Consider the following 27,474-nt stretch of genomic DNA (forward strand, 5'->3'; position numbering starts at 1 on the left):
TTTTCCTTTTAAGGCACCACCATGGTACCTCAAAGATCCCCAGACCAGGGAATGAACCCAAGCCACAGTTGCAGCAACACCAGATTTTTTTTTTTTTCCATCTTTTTGCCTTTTCTTGGGCCGCTCCCTTGGCATATGGAGGTTCCCAGGCTAGGGGTCTAATCGGAGCTGTAGTCACTGGCCTACAGCACAGCTCACAGCAACGCCGGATCATTAACTCACTGAGCAAGGCCAGGGATGGTTCCTAGTCATATTCGTTAACCACTGCGCCACGATTTTTTTTTTTTTTGTAACCCACTGCACCTGGGCCAGAGATCGAACCCAAGCCTCTGGACCAATCTAAGCCATTGCAGTGGATTCTTCTTTTCATTTTTGGCCACCCGGCAGCATATGAAATTCCCAGGCCAGGGATAAGATCCAAGCCACAGTTGTGACCTATGCTGCACCTGTGGCAAAGCCGGATCCTTAGCCCACTGTGTCAAACCGGCAACCCAAGGCTCCCAAGATGCTGCTGATTCTGTTGCGTCACAGCAGGAGCTCCTGCCGGTGGATTCATAACCCAATGCACCACAGTGGACCTCCTTCCAGTGCTGCTAGATATTAACTCACATGAAGGAAAGCCTATGATCAAAAGGCACTTCCCCAGTGTGTACTTTGTTTATGAGCCTGGAGCTGCCTACAAAGAAATACACTCAAGGCATTTCAACAGCGTGGATTCTCTGCTGGACAATAAGACATGTTTTGTGAGTGAAGGGCCTCCCACACTCACTGCGTTTAAATGGTTTTACTCCAATGTGGGCTTTTTGGTGCCGAACAAGAGCGTACTTGCACATGAAGGCTTTCTCACATTCATTATACTCATGTGGTCTTTCTCCAGAGTGGATTTTCTGTGCTCATGAAGTTTAACTTTGTCACTCACTGCTTTGCACCTTCACTGCACTCATGACACCTCCATGCAGTGTAAACATTCTGGTGTCTCCTGAGGGCAAAGTTACTTGTAAAGAATTTCTCACACTTGTTACACCCATAAGCGTTTTCTAAAGTATGAATTCTCTTATGGACAATGGGACTTCCTTTGTAGATATAAGCTTTCCCACATTCACTGCACACGAGGTCTTTCTCCAGTGTGGATACACCGGTGATACAGCAGCCTTTTTTTGAAGACAGAGGACTTACCATATTTGCTACACACATAAGGCCTTTATCCACTATGGATGTGCAGGTGCACAAGAAGATTATTTTTGTTTTTTGGGTTTGTTTTGGTTTTTTGTCTTTTGCCATTTCAGGGCCACACATGCAGCATAAGGAAGTTCCCAGGCTAGGGGTCAAATTGGAGCTGTAGTCACTGGCCTACACCACAGCCACAGCAACACGGGATCCTTAAACCACTGAGCAAGGCCAGGGATTGAACCCACGTACTCATGGATCCCAGTCGGGTTAGTTAATCACTGACTCATGACGGGAACGCCAAGATTATTTTTGTAATGGAAAGGCTTCCTACATCCACTACACTTATGATGAGTTTCTCCAGTGTGGATTTTGTGGTGATGAACAAGTGAATCCTTTCAAAGGAAAGCGTTCCCACATTCTGACACTCATAGGTCTTTTATTATTTATTTATTTTTTGTCTTTTTGCTATTTCTTGGGCCGCTCCCGTGGCACATGGAGGTTCCCAGGCTAGGGGTCAAATCGGAGCTGTAGCCACCGGCCGATACCAGAGCTACAGCAACGCAGGATCCGAGCCGTGTCTGCGACCTACACCACAGCTCACGGCAATGCCGGATCGTTAACCCACTGAGCAGGGGCAGGGATCGAACCCGCAACCTCATGGTTCCTAGTCGGATTTGTTAACCACTGAGCCACGACGGGAACTCCTCATAGGTCTTTCTCCAGTGTGGATTCTCTTGTGCTCATTAAGTTTATATTTTTGGGCAAAGACTTTCCCACAACAGCACTCGAAAGGTTTTTCTCCAGTGTGAACTCTCTGGTGCTCCGTGAACTTATACTTTTTAGTGAAGGCTTTGCCACATTCACTGCATTCGTAGTGCCCTCGCCCAGGGTGGGAGACCTCGCTGCTCTTCCTCCTTCTCCGTGGATGCTCTCCATTGCAGGTGGGCTGGTGCTGGAGAAAGCCCAGGCTGCCTAGGAAATCCTTCTCAACCTCTCGGCACGTGAACATATTATCAGATACAAGTACTTGGCAGCTTGTCACAAGCATGGTGCCGTTCTCCTCCCTTCTGAGCTGTTTCTCTCCACGGAGCTGCTTCTGGTGCTGCTGCAAGTGAGAAGTGAACATTTTCCGACAAGCTCCAGGAAAGGACTGTTTCGGCCCAGGATACACTCCTTGGTGCTCAGCCAGGAAGAGAGCATCTTTTGCTACCAGAGCATATGTATCAGAAGTGAGAGTCTTCAGGAAGGACGGTCCAGCTTTGGGTTCCTGGCTTGTGCCACTTGTTCTATAGAAACACACTGTTCAGGTATGGCTTCCTCGGCTTCTCCTCCATGCCAACAATCTGAAAGGAAAAAAAAAATGCTGATAAGGTGTAAGGAAACTTTTGTGGGACACGAGCCCATTACAGAACATATCTGAGAATAAGTACAAGGGGTAGTTTTCGGAACAAGGGAGGGAAGGTCAGGCAGTAGAAAGGGATGGTGTGAGTACTGGACGTCTGATGGTCACAGAATAGGGGCAGATCTTATCAACAGCAAGAACACAGGAAACCAAGATACGGCACTACGTTAAGAGGACAGGCCTGGAACGATCCACTACTTGGCCAATGGTGTTCAGCAAGATACTCTGGTGATGAAAAGTATCCTATGCAGCTGTTCACAATAGCAAAGACATGGAAACAGCCTAAATGTCCATCAGTGGAGGAATGGATTAAGAAGATGTGGTATAGATACATAATGGAATACTACTCAGCCATCATAAGGAACAAAAGAATGCCATTTGCAGCAACATGGATGGAACTAGAGACCCTTACACTAAGTGAAGTAAAATAAGTCAGAAAGAGAAAAACAAATACCACATATCACTTACATCTAGAATCTAATATATGGCACAAATGAAACTTTCCACAGAAGAGAAACTCATGCACTTAGGAGAACAGACTTGGGGTTGCCAAGGGGCAGGGAGAGGGAGTGGGATGGACTGGGAATTTGGGGTTAGTAGATGCAAACTATTGCCTTTGAAATGGATAAGCAATGAGATCCTGCTGTATAGCACTGGGAACTCTATCTAGTCATTTATGATGGAGCCTGATGGAGGATAATGTAAGAAAAAGAATGTATAGGAATGTGTGACTGGGTCACTTTGCTGTACAGTAGGAAACTGACAGAGCACTGTAAACCAGATATAATGGAAAAAATCAAAATCAATTAAGATGAAAATAAATAAATTTTGGAGTCACCATCGTGGCTAGGAACCATGAGGTTGCGAGTTCAATCCCTGGCCTCACTCAGTGGGTTAAGCGTCCGGCGTTGCCATGAGCTGTGATGTAGGTCGCAGAGGCGGCTCAGATCACGCGTTGCTGTGGCTCTGGTGTAGGCTGGTGGCTACAGTTCCGATTAGACCCCTAGCCTGGGAACCTCCATATGCCAAGGGAAGCGGCCCTAGAAAAGTAAAAAATAAATAAATAAATAAATAAATAAATTTAAAGAAAATTATACTGGAGTCCCCAACGTGGCACAGCAGAAATAAATCTGACTAGGAACCATGAGGTTGTGCGTTCGATCCCTGGCCTCGCTCAGTGGATTAAGGATCCAGTGTTGAAGTGAGCTGTGGTATAGGTCACAGATGCGCCTCAGATCTGGCATTGCCAGGGCTGTGGCAGTGGCCAGCAGCTGTATCTCTGATTAGACCTCTAGCCTGGGAACCTCCATATACTGTGATGCAGCCCTAAAAAGCAGAAGAAAAAATAAAAAAAGTATACCATGCAGAATATGCATCCCACTCCAGGAAAACACAAATCAGCCACTGTTCTTGGATTTCATCTATATATATATGTCTGTGTGTGTGTGTGTGTGTGTGTGTTTGTGTGTGTGTGTGTGTGTGTGTGTATATATATATATATATATATATATATATATAATTTATTTATTTATTTTTGCTTTTTAGGGCCGCACCTGCTGCATATGAAGATTCCCAGGCTAGGGGTCAAACTGGAGCTACAGCTGCCGGCCTACACCACAGCCACGGCAACGCAGGATCCGAGCCACATCTGTGACCTACACCACAGCTCACAGCAACGTGCGATCCTTAACCCACTGAGCAAGGCCAGGAATTAAACCTGTGTCCTCATGGATGCTAGTCAGATTCCTTAACCGCTGAGCCACAACGGGAAGTGCAGGGACTTCATAGTTTCTCGCACCTCTCGTGTTACATTAGGAAGAGATCACTACTGAAAAACACAGCAGATAGAGGGACAGACGTGATGGGGAGGCCACTGACGTAGAAATCAGCCAAGGGTAAGAAGTGAGAGTAGAGGGAGAGCAGAGAGAGTAGAGCGGAGGAAGCCAGGCCGAGGTCCTCACCCCTCCGCCGCCCCTGCCCCTCTGCCACAGGCCCTAGGCACCTCTGTTCCCTGGAAGGGGAAAAAAAGCACCATTTCCCTTCAGCAACTCTGTCACCCAGCCTGACACCCTTCAGGCTCCAACACAGTCCGTGCAAAGCTCTGAGGCCCTGGAGGGGAAATAAGGCACCAGGCCTGCCCTCCCGGCATCCGAACCCCATCCCTGCTTCCCCCTCGGTACCTTCCTCACCCACCGAGACGCCTCTGCGCCATCAGGACCCCTCCCACCCCCACACTCACGGTCACTGTCCTGCCTCATCCTCAGTGATGACAGCCACCCCGGCCAGGGGCCCGGGCACCTGAGCCAGGCCATGGAGAATCCCCTCCCCACCTTCCGGGCACCGGGACCTGCAGGGCCTTGAGTGTGACAAGGTCTGCACACCAGCCACCTGCCTGGGAGACTCTCCCAAGCGAAACCCCCTCCCTCACCTCCAGATGTGTGTTCCCAGCTGCCCACCTGACACCTCCCCTGAGACACCCAGGTGAGGGGTCGAATCGGAGCTGTAGCCGCCGGCCCTCACCACAGCCCCAGCAACACCAGATCCAAGCCGCATCTGCAACCTACACCACATCTCACGGCAATGCCAGATCCTTAACCCACCGAGCAGGCCAGGGATCGAACCCATGTCTTCATGGACACTAGTTGGATTCATGTCCGCTGTGCCACAATGGGAACTTCCTGCCACCCAGCTTTATTGGCCCAGGTCACGGGTCCTGCAGATCCCCGGACACTCCCCTCGCCCCCTCGCCTCCGGCCACAGGGACAGGCTGACTCCCGGGGCTAAGGAACAGCTTATCCCTTGACCTTTTCCACTGGACACATTTGAACACCTCAGGACAACGCCTGTCGCCAAGCTTCCCGGGCCTGAGGGGACCCCAGGGGTCCAGAGCGAAGGACCGACCATCCCAGGACAACACTGGATCCTAAGTCTGGGCGTCAGGGCCAGGGGAGGGGACGACGTCCGGCAGACTTACCTGTGCGGGGACCATACCTACGGCAGCTCCTTGGGGACCCTGTGAAAAGAGGACGAGCTGAGGTGAAGGCGGCCTGGGGAGGACGGAGTGGCTGAGCCGGTTCTTCCTTTCTTCGTCCTGGAGATGAGTGATCTCAGGCCGACCTCCGCCCTCAGTTTCTCGGTCTTCGGAGCTGGAGCCGGACAAGTCTAGCGCCCTGGACAAACACGCAACCTACCTAATTCAGTTTCTAAATATGTAAAATAGCATCTCTTAGTGGTGTTCTTCTCCAAACACTGCATTGGTGCGTTTCCATCGCTAAGACTGAGCTATTGCGGGTCAGAAGATTCACATTTCCGCGTGTTTTTGAAAACTGGATATTGTTTATGTCTTTCGAGTCATGATATAAATACGATTTAATTTTTTTTTTTTTTTTTTTTTTTGGTGGGGATGCAGCTCTTGTGGCATGTGGAAGTTCCCTGGCCAGGCATCAAACCCGTGCCACAGCAAAAAGCCAAACCACTGCAGTGAGAACGCCTGACTCTTAATCCAGTGTACGAGAAGGAAATTCCCGGCAATTTTTACACCTCGTCTTCAGATTACCTCGGATCCGTAGGAGGTCCCGGGTGGGGTTGGAAGTGTAAACTTCTACTAACTGGATGTTTCTGGTGACCAGTCCCATCCTGAAGACATCTGGAGGACCCACCCTAAGTCACTTACTTGAACTCCTGTGTGAATAACAACAAAACACTCCTGAGGCTCAGGAAATTACAAAGGATCCAGAGTCTTATGTGAAGAGCCCGAAACAAAACTAAATGCACATATGTGTGTATATATATAATTTACATATACTTAAATTATTATTATATATATATATGTACACACAGACATATACTGCCATTTTAAGCAATTATTGCTTGCTCAAGAACAGCTTGGAAACCTGCTGAGGCACCTGTGCCCTTGAGGGGCCTGGGTGCTCCCCCAAGCAAGGCTGACCTCCTTCTGGCTCCACAAGGACTGGACACTCTGCTGAGGGTTGAGAGCAGTCGAGCTATGTCCCCTCACACCTCCTTCTCCATCTCCAGCTCAGGCCTGGCTCCTTATACCCTTGCTTCCCCAGGAAGCCCTAGAACCTCGGGGCCCTCCCGCTTCAGGCGGCCTCACAAGGTCCCACCCACTTTGCCCTGCCCTCCAGCGCCAGCTCTTTCTTCTTGCCTCTCACGTCCCCTCTCACAGCAAAGCAACAGGACAAGACGTTCCCTCCTACATTTGACCTCCAGACCTGGCCCGAGTCCCCCCAGGCACATCGCTGAGCCACCACCTCCTCCCTCAATGACAGACAAGAGACTCCATGGCACAACTTTGGGAATCTCAGAAGCTTGACTCGGAATCTTATTTCTTATATTTCTATGAAAAAAAATTAATAATGGAAACACCCAGTAGAGCTGGCACAGCAGAAGTTTGAGCCCTCATGACCTGAGACAATAACTGAATTTAAAAGGAAGAGAAGGGGTTCCCGTTGTGGGGTGGAAACAAATCTGACTAATAACCAGGAGGTTGTGGGTTGGATCCCTGGCCTCGCTCAGTGGGTTAAGGATCCAGTGTTGCCATGAGCTGTGGTGTAGGACACAGATGCGGCTTGGATCCAGCGTTACTGTGGCTGTGGCACAGGACGGCAGCTGTACCTCTAATTCAACCCCTAGCCTGGGAAGCTCCAAATGCCACGGGTCTGGCCCTAGAAAGCAAAATAAATAAATAAAATAAAAGGAAGACAAATCACTTCTTTCCTAGAAAGAAAGCAACCAATGAAACACTGTGGACACTCTGGTGCGTTATTAGCCCTTCTATCTTCCTTTTTATAATCTCTATAGGTGTTAGCTCACCATGGTTGCAACACTCCAACTGCATTTCCCTGGTGATCCTGAAAAAAACTCATCTTTATAGAAGAAATAGCGCTCAGTTTATCTGTTTGCGGCCACCAATTTTCATAGCCATCACTCTGGCCCAGAAACCACTTTATTCCTTAGAGTCTAATGCAGCAAGCTCTCCCAGCTCCCCCTGCCTTCACCCTCGTCAGCCTCTCCCTGGTCTGTTCTCCTCTGACCCTCATGGATACTAGTCAGGTTCCTTACCCCTGAGCCACAAGAGGAACTCTGAAAAAGTTGCCCAGCTCAGTGGGTTAAGGATCCAGTGTTGCCCGTGAGCTGCGGTGTAGGTTGCAGACGCGGATGGGATCTGGTGTGGCTGTAGCATAGACCCGCAGCTGCAGCAGCGATTCGACCCTTAGCCTGGGAACTTCCATATGCCGCCTGGTGCGGCCCTCTGACAAAACAAAAAAACAAAAACCCTGTAACTCAGAGTGTGTTCCTGCTTTAGTCACAACCCTTCACTGACACCAGATGCTCAGACTGCTGACTCCTCAAATTCTCTACCACTTGTAGAAAGGAGTAGGAACCGAGGATTCCCAAATACTCCGGGCCCTTGTTCACCTCCAAGGATTTGCTGGTGGCGCGCCCACGGCCTTTAACCCTCTCCATAAACCTGTCAGAGACGGAGCCACCACACACGCACACCTGATGTTTCGGAGACAGGAGGCTGAACCCCAATGCCCTGAGCGGAAGACCTTCACGGGGGGCTGGGGGACTTGGGTCAGGATCGCGGGGCGCAAGAGTCACCTGGGCCGTGGCCTTTGGCCCGCTGGTTGCCATAGGACCTTTTGGGCGCAGTGGTGCCAGGAGACGAGCGCGTGATGATGGTGGAGACCCGGGTTGATAATCCCGGAAGCACGTTCCGCAACCCGCTCGCTCCCGTGTAGTGTGGACCGCGCCCCCTCGGGCGCTTCCGCGTTTCCTTTATCTCGGTTCTACCCACTGACATACAGGCTAAAATCCTGCCGACAGCAGCAAAAGTCGCCAAACAACCGCCATCAGAAAGACGCCGGAAATCCTGTCCACCTGCTAGTCACATTTCCGGAAAAGCCCCAGCCTGGGGCGGCAATTGGTGCGGAGCTCAAGGCCGGTCTGCGCACAGTCCTCTGAGTAACGTAGTTCCCCTACCTCAGGTTTGTAATATGCAAACCTGTGGGTTATTAATGTCCCAAGTCTCTGAGGGAAGCAGAAATTGAAAACGCACCAAAATAGACTCGACAAAGTCTATATCTATAATTTTTACAAAAGTAGGACTTAATTCACATTCCTAAATATCAAAATGATACAGGATTAGGAGAAATAGATCATTCCAATTGTGAAAAGACTGTAAGCAGCCACAGTCCTTATTTGTTGTTTTTGATGGAAATCTTGGGAGGATTTCCAAGTAAGAAAAGTCAAGTCATTAAGATTTTGTAGAGTTCCGCTGTGACTCAGCAATTCTGACTAGTATCCATGAGGACACCTTGCTCAATGGGTTAAGGATCCAGCATTGCTGTGAGATGTGGTGTAGGTCGCAGATGTGGCTCAGATCTGGTGTTGCTGTGAGTGTGGCATCAGCCAGAGGCTACAGCTCCAATGTGACCCCTACCCTGGGAACCTCCATATGCTGCAGGTGCAGCCCTAAAAAGCAAGATAAATTAAATAAATAAATAAAAATTTAAAAAAAGAAAAAAACATGTCACTCCTGCTTCAGGACAAACTGAGAGGTCCCAGGCATGGAAAGAACCCTTTGATGAGAGACAGAGTGTTAGCAGTGGTACTTACCAGCTCTCCCAAACCCAGTGGCACAGCCACAAGTACAGTCAGAGCTGGAATGCATCCCCTTCCAGAGAGAGGACAAAGGAGGGTTCGGTCTTTAAGCCTCCATTCTTGGAGTTCCTTTGGGCTGCAGTAGGTTAAGGATTTGGCACTGTCACTGCAGCAGCTCTGGTCATTGCTGTGGCTCAAATCTGATCCCTGGCCATATGCCATATGCCACAGGTGCAGCTGGGCAGGGGAGAAGAGTCCATTCTTTCCCAAAAGATAGAAAACTATGCACATTCTGGGTTAACGATCCGGCGTTGCCGTGAGCTGTGGTGTAGGTTGCAGACGCGGCTCAGATCCCATGTTGCTGTGGCTCTGGTGTAGGCCGGTGGCTACAGCTCCGATTCGACTCCTAGCCTGGGAACCTCCATATGCCGCGGGAGCGGCCCAAGAAATGGCAAAAAAGACAAAAAAAAAAAAAAAACTATGCACATTCTCCTGAAAACAAAAAGAAATAGAGCTCTTATAAACCCATCAAAAAGTGCAGCCATACTATGTGCACTACCACCATGAAAATGTGAATTTGTGTGTGCACTGTGTTAAAAGGCTCTGAAGAAGGCTGCAAGTAGAGAAATGACCATTGTATATTTTCCCGTATAGTTTTTTTTTTTTTTTTCTTTTCCTGTACTCGTGGCATATGGAAGTCCCTAGGCCAGGGATCAAATCTGACCTAGAGCTGTGACCTACACCACAGCTGCAGCAATGCTGGATATTTGACCCACTGAGCTAGGCCAGGGATAGAACCTGTGCTGCCAGAGACAACACTGGATCCTGAGCCCACTGTGCCATAGCGGGAACTCTTGTATAGTACTTTTTTTTTTTTTTGTCTTTTGTCCTTTTTGAGCCACACCCACGGCATATGGAGGTTCCCAGGCTAGGGGTCTAATTGGAGCTGTAGCTGCCAGCCTACACCAGAGCCACAGCAACGCAGGATTCAAGCTGTGTCTGTGACCTACAGCACAGCTCACGGCAATGCCGGATCCTTAACCCACTGAGGGAGCCCAGGGATCATACCTGCAACCTCGTGGTTCCTAGTTGGACTCATTTCCGCTGTGCCGTGATGGGAACTCCATCATATAGTACATTTTTTAACCTGAATTAACAAAGATGATCTTGTGTAGCCTGAAAACTAGTCACAAAGAATCCCAGGAAAAATTCCATGTACTCACATCCAATGCAAACACGAGGGAATAAGCTTCTGGTGGCAACTGTGAACCCCAAGAAACACAACACCTGCAGGTATATATCTGAATTCACCTGTTACAATCTCTGCCACTTTATTTTGCAAAAAGGAAAAAACTTCACACAAACATTTATAATATCAGACAAGGAGAATCCTCCTCTGTATTTTATGAGTTTCTCACGAATTTAACTCAGATGTCTGTTTTATTTGAATGGTTTTAGCTCTAACGCAACCCCTAGAAAGCTGTATAGATGGGGACTGGAAAAGCCCAGTCTACTCCACAGGCTTAGAAAACCTGAGAAACAGCAGAGAGAGGAAAGAACTAGGACTCGCCTCGGAAGGTCACACACGTTCAAGATGATTACCTTGCTCTTGGAGAAAAGAAAGAAAAGACAGTTCCCGCTGTGATATAGTGGGTTAAGAACCAGTTGCAGCGGCTTGGGTCACTGCAGAGGCGCAGGTTCAAATCCAGGCCTGGCGCAGTGGGTTAAAGGATCTGCCGTTGCTGTAGCTACAGGGTAGCCCACAGCTATGGCTTGGATTCAGTCCCCGGCCTGGGAACGTACACATGCCTAAAGTGAGGCAATAAAATTTTTTTAAAAAGGAAGAAAACACACAGAATAGAATCAAGAAAGAGTGAGAGCGGGGTTCCCGTCGTGGCTCAGTGGAAACGAATCTGACTAGCATCCATGAGGACGCAGGTTTGATCCCTGGCCTTGCTCAGTGGGTGACGGATCCCACGTTGCTGTGAGCTGTGGTGTAGGTCGAAGATGCAGTTCGGGTATGGCGTTGCTGTGGCTCTGGTGTAGGCTGGCAGCTACAGCTCTGATTGGACCCCTAGACTGGGAACCTTCCTATGCTATGCGTGTGGCCCTAAAAAGACAAACGACAAAAAAAAGTGAGAGGGGTTTCCATCATGGCTCACAGGTAATGAACCCAACTAGGATTCAGCTTTGATCCCTCGCCTTGGTCAGTGGGTTAAGGATCCTGAGTTGCTGTGGCTGTGGCGTAGGCCAGCAGCTGCAGCTCTGATTTAGCCCCTAACCTGGGAACTTCTATATGCTGCAGGTGTGGCTCTAAAAAGACAAAAAAAGGAGTTCCTGTCATGGCTCAGTGGTTAATGAATCTGACTAGGAACCATGAGGTTGCAGGTTCGATCCCTGGCCTTGCTCAGTGGGTTAAGGATCTGGTGTTGCCGTGAGCTGTGGTGTGGATCGCAGACTTGGCTTGGATCTCGCGTGGTTGTGGCTGTGGGTGTGGCGTAGGCCGGTGGCTACAGCTCCGGTTAGACCCCTAGCCTGGGAACCTCCATATGCCGCGGGAGCAGCCTTAGAAAAGGCAAAGAGAAAAAAAAAAGAAAAAAAAAAAAGGAAGGGAGGGAGGGAAGGAGGGAGTGATGAAAGAGACAGAAAGAAAGAAAGAGCGTATTGGATGTTTAAAACTACAGGAGTTCCCTGGTAGCCTAGTGGGTAAGGACTTGACATTGTTATGGCTATGACGCAGGTGTGATCCCTGGGCCAGGAACTTCTGCATGCTGCAGGCATGGCCAAAAAAACTAACACAAAAAAACAAGTTTCGACAGCTTTTAGGGGTCACATTTTAATATGGACATTAATCTATGGATCATTTTCTCCTTAAAAAATACAAGTGTGATGTTATTTTCAGTATTCTAATTTCTTACAAGTTCAAGTAGCTCATGACTGAGCCTTTGCATTTCTCACAAAGAATTATGCTCCTGCAGTTTCCTGGTGGCTTAGCCAGTTAAGGATCTGGCATTATCACTGCTGTGGTGCAGGTTCAGTCCTTGGCCTGGGAAATTCCTCATGACCCAGCATGGACACACACACAGACACACACACACACACAGACACACACATGCTCTGAATGGCCAGAGATGTTTGGAACAAAGGTTTCCAACAAAAACCGGTAGAGTTGCCCTCGCCGTCCAACTTTCCTAACACAGGATGGCAGAAAATACGTATTAAAAAATTCCGGGCTGGAGTTCCTTCCTCTTTCCAACACTGCCTGACCAGGACATAAACGCAACACCAAACTGCAAGAGGCGTGGCCCGCGAGTTGGCAAGAGCCCGCAGAAGCATTTGCCTTTGCCATCTCTAGCCTTCGTCTCCGTCGCCTCCACCTCCCGTTTATTTTTGTTTTTAACATTAATGCTCAGATGGCTCAAGTGCAAACCAAGGGACAGCCCTGTGGCGGAAGGTTGATAAAAGCGCACAGCGACCCTGGGTCTGTCTCGTCTGCACTTTCACACAGGGAAAGCCCAGGCTCTTTCAAGGTCCAGCTGGACTCTGTGTGACAAGGGGTGACCTGACACAGGAGGCTTTCTCAGGGCACTCATAGGCGCCTCTTCACTACATACTCTCGGGACAAAGGAAGATTCTCTTCTTTCTGCTGAGGGTGTCCTTCTGGGGATCCTCACAACGTCCTTCCCGGGAATGATCGCTGCTGCTGATGGAGCTGCACCCATGGGTGACATGGTTCCTCTGCAGCATAAATTCTCTGCTTTTCATGGCATCCCCAAGGCGCCTCTCCAAGGGGACTACTTCTGCGTTTCAAGAGCTGCCCCCAAACCCTTTCCAGCATTCTTTGCACTCAGAGGGTTCTTCCCTCCAGCCTGGATGCCCTCGCCAATGGTGAAGGCGGAGCGGCAGGGGAAGGCCCTCTGCTCAAGTGTGAACCCGCTGGTGCTGCAGGAGGTGGGACCTGCGTTTGAAGGCCTTCCCGCACTTGGCACACCTGAAGGGCGTCTCCGCGGTGTGGATGACCGAGTGCTGCAGCAGGTACGTGCTCCGGTGAAAGGCCTTCCCACATTGGCCGCACTCGAAAGGCTTCTCCCCGGTGTGGAGCCGCTGGTGCTGCAGCAGCTCGGAGCCGCACCTGAAGGCTTTCCCGCAATCGGTGCAGTCATAGGGCTTCTCGCCCGTGTGGATGATGTAGTGCTGGATGAGGTGTGCCCTGTGGCTGAAGGACTTCGCACACTCTTTGCATTCGAAGGGTTTTTCTCCAGTGTGGGTCCTACTGTGGCGAATGAAAGTAGAGCGGTGGCTGAAGGCCTTTCCACACTGGCTGCACACATAGGGCTTCTCCCCGGTGTGGATCGGCTGGTGCTGCAGGAGGTAGGACCTGCGTTTGAAGGCCTTCCCGCACTCGGCACACTTGTACGGTTTCTCCCCCGTGTGGATGAGGTAGTGGCGGACAAGCGTTGAGCTCTGGCTGAAGGCTTTCCCACACGCGTTGCATTCGTAGGGCTTCATGCCAGTGTGAATCCGCTGATGGCGAACAAGGTACCACTTCCTGCTAAAGCCCTTGCCACACTGCTTGCATTTGTAGAGGTTATGAACCAGGGGGCCTTGTCCTGGTCCCTGGGGGTCACGGTCACGGAGGACATCTCTCTGAGAGATGCTTTCCTGTGCCACACTGTCGTCTGGGCCCAACCCATCATCGTCAAGGCTCCTCTTCCCAGGATGGGTCTCCTTGTGGGCGTCTGTCTCTGGCCTCAGTTGACCTCTCTGCATGTCCAAAAGCCTTTCCAGATCCCTGGCTTGCCCCCAGCTAGAGTCCCTTGAAGACCCCAGAGTCAGGCTTCCTCGGAGCAAGGCTCCCTCGGACAAAACTGATTGAGACGTGCTTGGCTCTTCGGTCTGACGTTTTGCCCTGTCACCTGAAAGGGACCCAATACACAAAGGAGGACGTTAGTTGACGCAACACAGAAGAGACAGAAGCAACACTTCAGTGGACAAGTGAGGATGCAAAGAAGCACCTCTGATGTTTGCTGTGTTCTTACATCAACATAACCTAGATTTCCCATTACTTGTTATGATTCTGGAACCCGGACAGCATTAGAGAGAAGATCGGCTGGCAGGGTGGACCAGGAGACAGAGGACTTGGGTTGGAGCTCCTTCCTTGAGGTCCAGAGCAGTGGAGGGAGGCCAGATTTGATAACACGGCTTCAAGGACAGATGTCCCAGTGCTGAGAAGGGGCACCTACAGGACTGGGAAGAAAAGGGGCAGCTTCCCAGGGAGGTGGCCCACAGGCTGGGTCCTAATGGCGAGGCCAGAGCTGTCAGAAAGGAGAAGGGATGGAGAGACACGGCAAGGACAAATGGTACAACAGACAAGTTGGTGCTCTGTTGGGAGGCATCAGTGTGGTGTTGCCAGGGAGGCCTCAGGAGCCAGAATGCCCCAGTAGAGCCCTGCCTCTTGTAAGTGAGCTGAAATCGGATGGATCACTTTCTTCTTTAAGTCCTAACTTCCTCACCCGAGAGACTAGAAGACACAGTTCCCCTGGCAGTCGTGAGGATTAAATGAGAAAAATGCCCATGAAGCTCTTGGCACAGTTCCTGACCCAGTGTATTTGCTAAATTGTGGGTCATCATCCTTAATATTTGTGGTGGTTAATTTTTTTTCTTTCTGGCTGCGCCCGAGGCATACAGGCGTTGCCAGGCCAGGGATCAAATGTGCGCCAGAGCAGTGCCACTGGATCCGTAGCTGCTAGGGCACCGGGGAGCTCCTGTGGTGGTTAATTTTATATGTCAACTGGGCTTGGCTACTGAGCCAAGCTGTTTGGTCAGACACCATTCTGGATGTTGCTGTGATGTACTTTTTACAGACGCCTGACATGGAACTCATCAAACTTTGAGAAAAGCAAGTAGCCCTTTATGATCCGGGTGGGCCTTGTCCAATAAATTAATGGCCTTAAGAGAAAAGACAGGAGAAAAGAAGGAAGGAAGGGAGGGAGGGAGGCAAAATAGATTTAAAAAAAAAAAAAGAAAGAAATTGAGAAAAGCCACAGATCCCCTTGGAGGGAAGGACTTCTGCCTTCAGACTCAATCCTGCAGGCGTCTACTCTTCCAGCTTGCTGGCCTGCCCTGCAGATTCTGAACTCATTTAAGCCTTCACAATCTCACAAGGCCCAATCCATGTATGCCCACCTCCCTTGGCTCTGATTTCCTGAAGAAGCCTGGGCTTGTTGTTCTCATTGTGGTCCCAGGCAGTCAGCATGACCGCAGCTGCCAGCAGCAAGAGCAAGTCATCCTGTTTGCAGGCCCAGGAAAGAGGCCCCAGTAGAAACCAACCCTGATGCCACTCAGCCTCTAGAACTGAGACAAGAGGAGTTCCTGTCGTGGCTCAGCGGAAACGAATCTGACTAGTATCCATGAGGATGCAGGTTCGATCCCTGGCCTCGCTCAGTGGGTTAAGGATCCAGCATTGCCGTAAGTGTAGCTCTGATTCAGCTCCTAGCCCGGGAACCTCCATATGCTGTAGGTGGGGCCCAAACAACACCAAAAAGAAAAAAAAGAAAGAAAGAAAGAAAGAAAAGAACAGAACAGAACTGAGATAAGAAATTTCTGTTGGAGTTCCCGTCGTGGCGCAGTGGTTAACGAATCCGACTAGAAACCATGAGGTTGCGGGTTCGGTCCCTGCCCTTGCTCAGTGGGTTAACGATCCGGCGTTGCCGTGAGCTGTGGTGTAGGTTGCAGACGCGGCTCGGATCCTGCGTTGCTGTGGCTCTGGCGTAGGCCGGTGGCTACAGCTCCGATTCAACCCCTAGCCTGGGAACCTCCATATGCCGCGGGAGTGGCCCAAGAAATAGCAACAACAACAACAGCAACAACAACAACAAAAGACATGTGCATGTCACTGCACACTGATATTCTACAAAAATTACATAGATTTTAAACAAAAGGTATAGAAATGTATAGTTAACCCTTGAATAACCTGGGTTTGAACCCCACGGTCCACTTACATGAGACTTCAGGGCCCCGTGTCTGTGGGTTCCACATCCAGGGAATCAACCAACCATGGACCAAAATACTACACAATCTAGGGGAGTTCCCTGGTGGTCTGGTGGTTCCGAATTGGCACGTTCACCAACTGGGTCCAGGTTTGATCCCTGGTCTGGGAACCAAGATCCCCTATCAAGCCACTGCATGCCATAGCCAAAAACCAACCCTCCGGCCGCAAAATCCCAAAATACCACACAAGCTGCAGACGACGGAATCTGCAGACGTCGAGCTGTGCACACAGAGGAACCAGCCTGTGGTAAAGGACTGGATTTTGATATCTGCGCGGGCCCTGGACCCAATCCCCACAAAGACCAAGGGACAGCTGCACATCGTTTCCAAAATGAGACAATTCTTTCGAGAGTGATCAATGGTCTGGGGGCTATTACGGACCTAAAAGCATTTTTTTTTTTTTTTAATGGCCACACCTGCAGCATATGGAAGCTCCTGGGTTAGGGGTGCAATCGGAGCTGCAGCTGAGGCCTGTACTACAGCCACGGCGACTGGGGATCTGAGCCACATCTGCGACCTACGCCGCAGCTTGCAGCATCGTCAGATCCTTAACCCACAAGCTACGTCCGGGATGAAACCCACATCCTCACGGACACAAGTTGGGTTGGTCACCGCTGAGCCCAGTGGGAACTCCTAAAAGCACTTGTTTCTATTCTGTTTTTCTGCAAGTGCAGGCAACTTGAGTGCATTTTAATATGGAGGAGAGAGAGAATGAAGGCAGACAAGTTAGAAAGAAGAGGGAGGAATGAAGTTCCCTGAGAAGACGAAGGTATGGTGGCAGCTCTACTGGAGGAACTGGACTCCGCCTGAGACGCCCTCCACTGAGGGCAAGATGGGAAGCCATGGGCGAGAAACTGAGACAAGCCCTTAAGGGTTCAAGGGCAAGAAGCGGGACAGAGGCTTTGTGACACTAATTAAAGCTGAGGCAGCAGGAGTTCCTGTCGTGGCTCAGCAGTTAACAAACCCGACTAGCATCCATGAGGATGCAGGTTTGATCCCTGGCCCTGCTCAGTGGGTTAAGGATCTGACATTGCTGGGGCTGTGGTGTAGGTCAGTGGTCACAGCTCCGATTGGACCCCCAGCCTGGGAACCTCCATAGGCCGCGGGAGCAGGCCTAGAAAGACCAAGAAAAAGCTAAGGCAGCAGCAAGAGAGGAAGAGGTGAAGACTCCGAGTGCATCTGAGTGGCTGCGGGACAGCAGGCAGAGACAGTATAAACCAAGTCGCTGAGTCCTCTCCTTGGGCACAGGGCTGACCCATGTTCTTCAGTCCTGAGCATCCAGCGGTGGCCAAACGCCAAGGTCTTGTCCCCGGGAGACGCGGGAACAGAGGACGTGTGTGGCCAGGTGTGGCCTCTCCCTTCCTCTCTGGTCTCCCCACCACCAGCCGGAATACCCTGACCCGACCTCAGAATCACGCCCTGACCTCAGAGGGTGCCTGACGCACACTGTACCCTGATGTGAGAGAAATAGCCGGACCCACAAAGGGTTCCACACAGAAGCTCGAGGCACTGCTCCCCACGTGCACCGAAGGCTGCCATGCACCCACCCACCTGCCCAGCAGCCACCAGCTCCTACCTGTGCACGTGCGACGTGAGCGGCCTCTCGTGACTGCCCACGGCTCCTGCCTGTGCTCCAGCAGGTGGGTCAGCTCCGGCTGGGGAACTGGATGCCCTGGTGAGGGAGAAAAAAGCAGGATGTGGGTGGTGTCTTTTTTCTTTTTAGGGCTGTGCCTGCAGCATATGCAAGTTCCCAGGCCGGGGGTCGAATCAGAGCTGCAGCTGCTGGCGGAGGCCACAGCCATGCCAGATCCAAGCTGCATCTGTGACTATGCTGCAGCTTGTGGCAATGCCAGATCCTTAACCCACTGAGTGAGGCCAGGGATTGAACCCCCATCCTCATGGATCCTAGTCAGGTTTGTTAACTGCTGAGCCACAAAGGGAACTCCCCCACCTTTTTTTTTTTTTTTTTTCTTTTTTGGCCACCCGCCCCCACCTCCCGTGGCAAATGGAAGTTCCAGGCTGGGCATCACACTCGCAATGCTGCAGTGACCCAAGCCAATGCAGTCAGATCCTTAACCCACGACACCACAGTGGGAACTCCAGGATACAGGTGTTTTTGGTGAGAAGACAGAACCTCCCCCATCCCGCCTGGGACTGGATGACAACAACGAAAAGACCACACACGTAGCTGCTCCCAAAGTAAAGAAAATATCTATTTGTGACCTGGAAACGGAGGACACAAACACTACTCCCAGGCGGCAGCTGCGGTACAGGGGGGTGTGGCGTCTACACCACACCCCGCCCTTGAACTTCATCAGTAGAAGCCAACCCTGTGCCGAGGCTTCTGTGCCACTGTCCCACGCAGCCAATGGACACCGGCAAGCTGAGTCCCTCCTTACAGCACTTGTTTTCCGTTGTTTTTTGGCCACGCCCGAGGCATGGAGAAGTTCCTGGGCCAGAGATCAAACCCGCACCACAGCGGCAAAAACGCCTGATCCTTAACCTGTGGTGCCACACGGGAACTTCCCATCTGTTTGTTTCTGCGGAGGGCTGTTTGGCCGTGCCCGCAGCAGGAGGGAGTTCCTGGGCCAGGGACCGAGTCCGAGCCACAGCAGTGACACCAGATCCTTAACCTGCTGAGCCACCAGGAACACCTAGCCATTCATCTAAGTCACTGCTTCTCAAACACCCTCTGCTTCAGAACCACCCAAGGATGCCCGACCCCAACAGCAAATCAAAAAACAAAATTTATTGGGAGTTCCCTGGTGGCCTAGTGGTTAGGAGTCAGTGCTCTCCCCACTGTGGCCTGGGTTCAATCCCTGTCTGGGAAGTGAGATCCCACATCAAGCCGCTACACATTGAAGCCAAAAAAAAAAAAATTTCATGATCATTTTTTTACTTTTCTTTCTTTTAGGGTCACACCTGTGGCATATGGACCCCAGACTAGGGATCGAATCGGAGCTACAGCTGCCAGCTTAGGCCACAGGCATAGCAACGCCAGATCTGAGCCGCATCTGCAACCTACTCCACAGCTCATGGCAATGCTGGATCCTTCACCCATTGTGAGGCCAGGGATTGAACCCAGGTTCTCACGGATAGCCAGGACCATTGCTGCTGAGCCACAACAGGAACTCCAAAATTAAATTTAAAAACGTCTTCGGGTCAGGCCCAGCCAGCACCATTTCTGAAATCTCGCCAGAGGACTCTCGTTCCCAGAGGCCTGAAAACGACAGGAGGACAGGAAGCAGCGAACGGCATCCCTGACCAGCAGTGACCCGAGGCAGGCAGGCCCCCTGGGCTGACTGTCATTCTGGGAAGGAAGCCTTTACTCAGACATGGGATGGGTGGGCTGCGCAGGGGGCCTGCTGCTTCTGCCTTGGCTACAGCATCCCCGGAGGAAGCTGGCCTGAGGAGAAGGGAGGTGCTGGCTGGTGGGGGGGAAACAGAACCTTTGAATCAGAGGATAATACAGCTGCTGCATCCAAGATGGCGGCCCTGCCTGCAGGCGTGCCCTCTGCAGAAGTGGTAAATTTTCTCCCCGAGGCAGCTGCTTTTCTGAGACACGGAGCCAAATGCATCATCTCAGCGAGGACGGGGCTCTGCACAGACATCTCCAGACCCACCAAGGACTCGACTGGCAGATTCCACCCTCAGCCCAGGATTCACGCAGACAGGCCCCAGGACTGGGCACCAGTGAGTGCTGAGTGCCTGACACCGAGCTCAAGGCAGAGGCAGGAGCAAAGGAGACTCGGACGAGCCTTGGGGCGGCCGAGAGTTGAGCCCCCTCTGACTGCAGGGCCTTCTCTTGCGCTGGTTCCCCCTCCGGGAATCTCTCATCACCCTCCCTCCCAGCCCTCAGCCTGCAGTCTCGGGTCCCATGACCCTTCCTGAGGTGCCTGTGGAACGCACCCACGTCACATGATGACCCTCGCTCATATCCTCAACACCTTCTTTTTCTTTCTATGACTTATCACAAGTCAGCTATTCCCCAGCTGAACTCAGAGAAGGGGTCTGCACAGCACATCCAGGGGGGCCACCATTACCAAGGGCTTCTCTTTAAAATGACTCAGTTTTGGAGTTCCCTTCATGGCTCAGTGGTTAACGAACCTGACTAGGAACCATGAGGTTGCAGGTTCGATCCCTGGCCTCGCTCAGTGGGTTAAGGGTCCGGCGTTGCCGTGAGCTGTGTTGTAGGTCGTAGATGCGGCTCGGATCTGGCATTGCTGTGGCTGTGGTGTAGGCGGGTGGCTACAGCTCTAATTCGACCCCTAGCTTGGGAACCTCCATATGCCCTGGGTGCAGCCCTTGGAAAAAGACAAAAATAAATAAAAGAGAAGCCCTTTTTGATGGAGCAAATGAGGAAAGTCAGTTTCCCTTCCCATAAAGGGAAGTCTGCCACCAAAACACAGCAATGATGGGAGTTCCCCAGGCAGGGGCGGGTGAGGTGAGTTAAGGATCCAGCACTGTCACAGCTGTGGCGTGGGTTCAATCCCTGGCCTGAGAACTTCTGCACGTGGCGGGGGGCTGCCAAAAAGGGAAAAAAACAAAAAACAAACACCACACAAACAACAATGAAATCAAAATAAGGCCGTCAGGGTCCCGGGGGATTCAGGTAGACTTCTCAGGGCTGGGAGCTAGAGGCCGTCCCCTCCGCTGAACAGAAAAATGAGCCACCACTAGGGACATGGGACATGCACTCACACTGATGGAGACTCCCCCTGACGACAATCAGCAGTCTGGACAGAGAAGGGAAAAGGACTGGCTTTTGCAGGGGTTCCTCCCTGACATTTCAGGACGTTCCTGTGCCGCTTTTTTTTTTTTTTTTTTTGCCTAGTGCCGCACCTACAGCATATGGAAGCTCCCAGGCCAAGGGATGAATCGGAGTTATAGCCGCCAGCCTACACCACAGCCACAACAATACAGGATCCGAGCCAAGTCAGCGACCTACACCACAGCTCACGACAACGCCGGATCCCTAACCCACTGAGCGAGGCCAGGGATCGAACCCACAACCTCATGGTTCCTAGTCGGATTCGCTTCCATTGCACCACAACGGGAACTGCCTGTGCCTCTTCTGAATGATGCCCCGCCCAGCGGACGGTTGTGGTCCTGGCCTCAGAAAACGTGTGATGATGATGGAGGGGCCAGGGACCTTTTTTTCTTTAATGGCCACATCCGATGCACATCCCAGGCCAGGGGTCCAATCGGGCTGCAGCTGCCAGTCTACACCACAGCCACAGCAACACTGGATGAGGCCAGGGATCAAACCCACATCTTCGCCAAGATTACATGGATCCTTAACCCACTGAGACACAATGGGAACTCCAGCACCAGGGCCCTTTAATCTGAGACTGTGCTGTTCAGAAGATCCCTGGATGGCCCTGGTGACAGAGGCCAGGTGGCCGTCTGCCTGACTTGGTCTCTCTTCTGAGAACAGGCCGTCCCCCAGGACCCTGTAGCAGGGCTGTGGGGACACTTGACCCAACCAGGCTGGACCAGTCAGCCTCCCTCCTGTGGAATCTGGAACAGGGACCGCAGACTGAGGCCCGAGCGTGCGGGGACCTCGACAAGGGCTGGTGTCTGGAAGGTCTAGAAGGACACTGTGTTTAATCCCCGATCCCTGATACAGACACAAAGACACCAGGCAGGAGAAGAAGCGCCTGGGAGGAGGAAAGGCGGCTCCTGTGACCCTGATCAGCCAGGAAACAAGGAGGCGAGGGTCCCTAGAGGCCTAAGAGGTGAGCACTTAGGAGTTCCCATCGTGGCTCAGTGGTTAACGAATCCAATTAGGAACCATAAGGTTGCGGGTTCGATCCCTGGCCCTGCTCAGTGGGTTAAAGATCCAGTGTTGCCATGAGCTGTGGCGTAGGTCGCAGACGCGGCTCGGATCCCGTGTTACTGTGTCTGTGGTGCAGACCGGCGGCTACAACTCCGATTAGACCCCTAGCCTGGGAACCTCCATATGCCGCAGAAGCTGCCCTAGAAAAGGCAAAAAGACAAAAAAAAAGGAAAAAAAAAAAAAAAAGAGGTGAGCACTTACCCAGTGAAACCAGGAGCCCACAGGTCTCCAGCATCACCTCCCAGTACAGGGTCCTCTGGTCCAGGTCAAGCTGTCCCCACTCCTCCCGGGTAAAGGTCACGGCCACATCCTTGAAGGTCACTGACACCTGGAGAGTCAGACGCAGGTGGTGGGACTGGCCTTGGGCCCCTGGGATCAAGCCTGTCACTCAGGTGCTGGCAGAGGTGCAGAGAGACCCAGGCCTCCCAGGGCCAAGTCCTCTGCTGGGCTCAAGGGGAGGTGGAAGCAGACTTTGGGCATAATGGAACCGTGGCTGAGAGCAAAGACTCCATGGGGGAATCCACTAGACACGACACAGTGGGGATCCACGAGGACCGTGGGGCAGACGGCCAGCCCTCGGGGGAAAAGGACCACGATGGTCATTCCAACAATGGCCGTGGCGGCCTCAGAGTCGCCCTGGTCCTCACAGTGCACCTGCCCCAGGCTGGGAGCTTCACCTGCGAAGGTAAAGTCACTAAAGATCCCTTGCTCTGGAGCCAGACTTCCAGGGTTCAAGTGAAGACCCTTAAACCTGACGCTTGCTGGCTGTGTGATCACGGGGAGGTCACGCCATCATCCCTCTAAGCCTTGATGCCATGGCAACACAACCACCATTCCCACTTCACCAGGCACTTTGGAGAACGGGAACCACGGAGCAGATGCTGGAGCGCCGGGCCCAGTTCAGCGCACAATGTCCTGTCACTGCTACTGTCACTCCCGCCGCCCACAAGGCAAGTGCCAAACTCTTCCCATGTCACGGCCAGAGGCCCGAGGACCGGGCAGCTCTAGGAAGTCACCCACAATCTCAAACTTGAGGAACGGGTTGGCATTTGAACACTAGCAAAAGGCGACACAGCGGTGCCAGAATATAGGGCAGGTGGGGGACCAGGGGTACCTTAACCAGAAGTAAAATAGCCAGGAAAAGGGTGTTCCAGCTGGGGTGCAGCGGGTTAAGGATCTGACGTTGTCTCTGCGACACTCGGGTTGCTGCTGAGATGGGGGTTTGATCCTCAGCCTGGTGCAGTGGGTTAAGGACCTGCATTGCCACAGCTGTGGCCCCGGTCATAGCTGCAGCTCGGATTCTGCCCCTGGCCCGGGAACTTCAAGATGCCACAGAGGTGGCCAAAAAAAAAAAAAAAAAAAAAGCCAGGAGGAGATTATCCTAAGACATGACACTGGTACAAGGGAAGCATGAAGAGCGGGCCCTGCACAGACCTGGGAGCAGGGCCCCAGATGAAGGACACTGCAAGGGCGGAAGTTGCCCGTTGGCAGGAATGTTGCCAGTTTAGGGCTGCCTGGCCAGCCGGAGTGAGCGGGGTAAGCACGGAAGGGAAAGAAGCCTGGAGGTTAGTTAGCAAGGGGCAGCTCAGGCGAAGCACTGTATTTATTGTTAGTGTGATGGGAGCATCCGAGGGGGTGACCCATTCACTCATTTAACGTTTTACAGGCCCAGGTCATTCTGGGTCTTGGCACAGAGTAGCAACAGGTGCTCGTGTTTCGAGGCTGGAATGAGGTGCTAAACAAGCAACTAAATAAATGAGCAAAACAATGTCAGAGGGGCCCTCAGGTTCCAAAGTCAAGGTCACAGTGAGAAGACTCAAGAGGTTACAGTCCACGTCAGATGGGGCACCAGGGAGAGCCTCTCTCAGAACAGCACTCTGGAGTGAGTCTGAAACAAAGTGAGGAAGGGAGCCACCTGCGTGGGAAATTAATATATAAGCCAAGTCCAGAGTTCCCGTTGGGGCTCAATGGGTTAAGGATCTGGGGCTGCCACGAGCTGCGGGGTAGGCTGCAGACATGGCTTGGATCTGGCGTGGCTGTGGCTGTGGTGCAGGCCAGCAGCTGTAGCTGATTCAACCCCTAGCTTGGGAACTTTCCATCTGCTGCAGATGCAGCCATAAAAAGCAAAAAAAAAAAAAAAACCACATAAGCCAAGTCCTGACAGAGATCAGGACTATGATAAGGTTACCCGATTATTTATTTATTTAATTAATTGGCCAAATCTGTGGCATGTGGAAGATTCTGGACCAGGGGTCAAACCAGTGTCACAGCAGTGACCTGAGCTGCTGCAATGACAAGGCCAGATCCTTAAACAGGTGCACCAAAAGAGAACTCCTGATGAGGGACAGGGTACTTTTGATGGCACACAGTAACCCAGAGCCTCTTGTGAGTTTTTTTTGGTCCAAAGGGACCACACTCTCCTACACACTATCATCACAGACCATCTGAATGGACTCATTCTTTTTTTCATTATTTTTTGGGGGGGCTGCACCCTTGGCATGTGGATGTTCCCGGGCCAGGGACTGAACCCATGCCAGAGCAGTGACCCCAGCTGCTGCAGTGACTATGCCCGGTCCTTAGCCCACTGTGCCACAAGGGAACTCCTGGACTCGCTTTTCAAATGTAACAACCTCAAACTGGAAAACAGACTCAACGACTGTCAGTGGGAAGCTAGTTCTACTGGCTGTAAGCTGAAAGAGAAAATTCCTTGGCCTTCTTAGGTCCCGGCCTTTCCTGACACCTTTTCTGTCCCAGCAGAGCAGCAACACGCAAATTGCTGCAAGCTACCGCTCCTCTTCCCCAGCGCAGACCTTATCTTTGTAGAGGTTACAGGACAGGAAAGCCCAAGGATCAAATTCCCTCAGGGCTGAGGCTCTAAAATCAAGATAGGCTCAGGATGCCCCTCGGTGGAAAGAGCCAGAGTGATGTTCCCTACACATTACCCATGTGCCTTTTCTAGTTCCCTCAACCCAGTTGGAGGAATTTTAATATTTCTATCTTATGTCCAAAAAAACAGAAGCCAAGGGCAGCAGAGGAAGTTGTTGACGTTCATGGCCTGGGGAAGGCGCACGGCTGCAACCCACAGAAAGCGCTCCAGCATGCGCTGCCCATGCTCTTTCCTGCAGGTCGTTCCACGCGAGCAGCGGGGTCAGGGGGATTCTAGAAGCCACACCTCTCTCTTCCAGACTGCATCCCACTGACTGCCAAAAATGAGACCCTTCCCCTGGAGCCCCTGGCGTGGAATCCGACCCGGAGCACAACTGACCCCATCCCGAGGTGAGGACAACAATGGCCTGTACAGAACAGGAAAGAGAGTCACAGGACACCGCAATGCTACGCAGCGGAGCGCCTCGGCCACGTGGGTGGCGGCCCCAAAGGGCGTGGCCTGGCGCAGCGCGCACTCACCTGCCGCGCGGTCACCCACGCCGCCATCGGAGTGCGGAGAGTGCGGCGCCACGCGAGGGCGCTAGAGAGCGGTGCGCCAGTGGGCTCACGTGACCCTCGCCCAGGTCGCACAAAGGCGCACGCGGGTCCTCCTTGCGGCCCTCCCCGCCAGACTCCGAGGACCCAGGGCGAACTGACCCAGGAGAGAGACACACCCACCCCCCCCACCAACAAACCGCCTCCCGGGCGACACAGGAAGTCCCCCCCCCAAAACGCGCGCCAGCACCGCCGCCTTTCGGTGACGTCATTCGTCCGGCTCCCTCGGCCAGTTTGCGGGGCACAGCCTTATGGGTAGTGTAGTTTTCGTCATACATCCGTCCAGGTCGGGGAGTCTCTGCTCCTTCCAGGAGAGACCTAGAGACTGCAGCTGGCAGAGGAATGGCAGAGGCTCTAAGGAAGCCGACAAGGAATCCGATGTGCCTAAAGGCGACGCACCCAGATTTCCTTGTTGTATTTTCTGTATCTTGTCAATTAAGCTTCTAATTGTACACACTGTATTGTAGATTGTTTAAACTTCCTATTCTGTTGCCCTGACATCCCCCCAAAAAAGGTTATGAGCACCTCCACCCAGGTGACCAGGGACAGCAGCATTATAAGGCTGGCCTCTGAAACAGCCTTCTTGTCCTTCCCTGTGACCTAGTGATGTTCCAGCACGTCTATACTCCTTCCTGACCCCCAATAACGGCACTTGTCCAGCCCGCCTCTCTCACACTCTCTCTAGGCTCTCCTTTAACCAAACTGAGCCTGCTCCCATGATATCATGACATCACTCACATACAAAGTACCTAAGCTCGGAGTTCCCGTCGTGGCTCAGTGGTTAACGAACCCAACTGGGAACCACGAGGTTGCGGTTTGGTTCCCAGCCTTGCTCAATGGGTTAAGGATCCGGTGTTGCTGTGAGCTGTGGTGTAGGTTGCAGAGGCGGCTCGGATCCCTCGTTGCTGTGGCTCTGGCGTAGGCTGGCGGCTACAGCTCCGATTCGACCCCTAGCCCGGGAACCTCCACATGCTGCAGGAGCAGCTCAAGAAATGGCAAAAAGACCAAAAAAAAAAAAAAAGTATCTACACTCATATATGTGAATTAGTAAACTCTATCTTGTTACTGTTCAAATGCATGCAGACTGAAGTTTCACGATCAGTTTTGTGGGTTTCTCTGTGTTTGCTCAAGGTCAAGAGAGAAAGGATTTCACACTTGGCCATTACTGGGATGCTGCAGAAGACGACGCTGGGTGTCCCTGAAAACAGGTGGACAATAGAAAAACTCGGCTTTCTATAAATGTTTAAATACATTTATGAAGTTCCTCAGAAGCATGTGTGGAGGAGTTCCCATTGTGGCTCAGTGGAAACAAATCTGACTAGTATCCATGAGGACACAGGTTTGATCTCAGGCCTCGCTCAGTGGGTTAAGTATCTGGCTTTCCCGTGAGCTATGGTGGAGGTCACAGACACAGCTCAGATCTGGTGTTGGCTGTGGCTGTGGCCCGGGCCAGCAGCTGCAGCTCCGATTCAACCCCTAGCCTGGGAACCTGCATATGCCATGGGCGTGGCCTTAAAAAAAATATGTGTGGAATATAAAGAGAAGATTTATTTCACAAAGTGCTGGGAGTTCTTTTGTGGCAAAGAGTGGTAAGGATCCAGTGTTGTCACTGCAGTGGCTTTGGTTGCTGTTGTGGCACGGCTTTGATATCTAGCTGGGAAATTCCACATGCCATGGGTGCAGCCAAAAAGAAGAAAGAAGGAAAGAGCTTTAACATAAATTATAATTTTATGACTATGTTATTATCTAAGTATCTTCATATTTATTTTGTCCCTTCTATTTTTTTGAATATATATTGTCTTCCTTTAAAGAGAATATTGAGCAAAAAGGAACCCAAAGAAAAACCTCGATGCACCACTGTACTGTCGCCAACTCACAAAGTGCCTGCCACTAGAGCAGTAAC

The 27,474-nt window shown here is 51.7% G+C and overlaps 1 protein-coding gene across 1 annotated transcript; it reads right to left on the reverse strand.

Annotated features, from left to right (window-relative positions):
• On the reverse strand, positions 10,509-25,737 carry LOC110261325 (zinc finger protein 550-like). Its single transcript, XM_021097338.1, has 4 exons — positions 25,497-25,737; positions 22,293-22,419; positions 17,829-17,924; positions 10,509-14,118 (listed from the first exon to the last, which is right to left on the reverse strand). Exons 1-4 carry the CDS (start codon positions 25,521-25,523, stop codon positions 13,124-13,126), a joined length of 1,245 nt encoding a protein of 414 aa, XP_020952997.1. The 5' UTR covers positions 25,524-25,737; the 3' UTR covers positions 10,509-13,123.

Source organism: Sus scrofa, chromosome 6 (genome assembly GCF_000003025.6).
Source record: "Sus scrofa isolate TJ Tabasco breed Duroc chromosome 6, Sscrofa11.1, whole genome shotgun sequence".
Lineage (NCBI taxonomy): Eukaryota > Metazoa > Chordata > Mammalia > Artiodactyla > Suidae > Sus > Sus scrofa.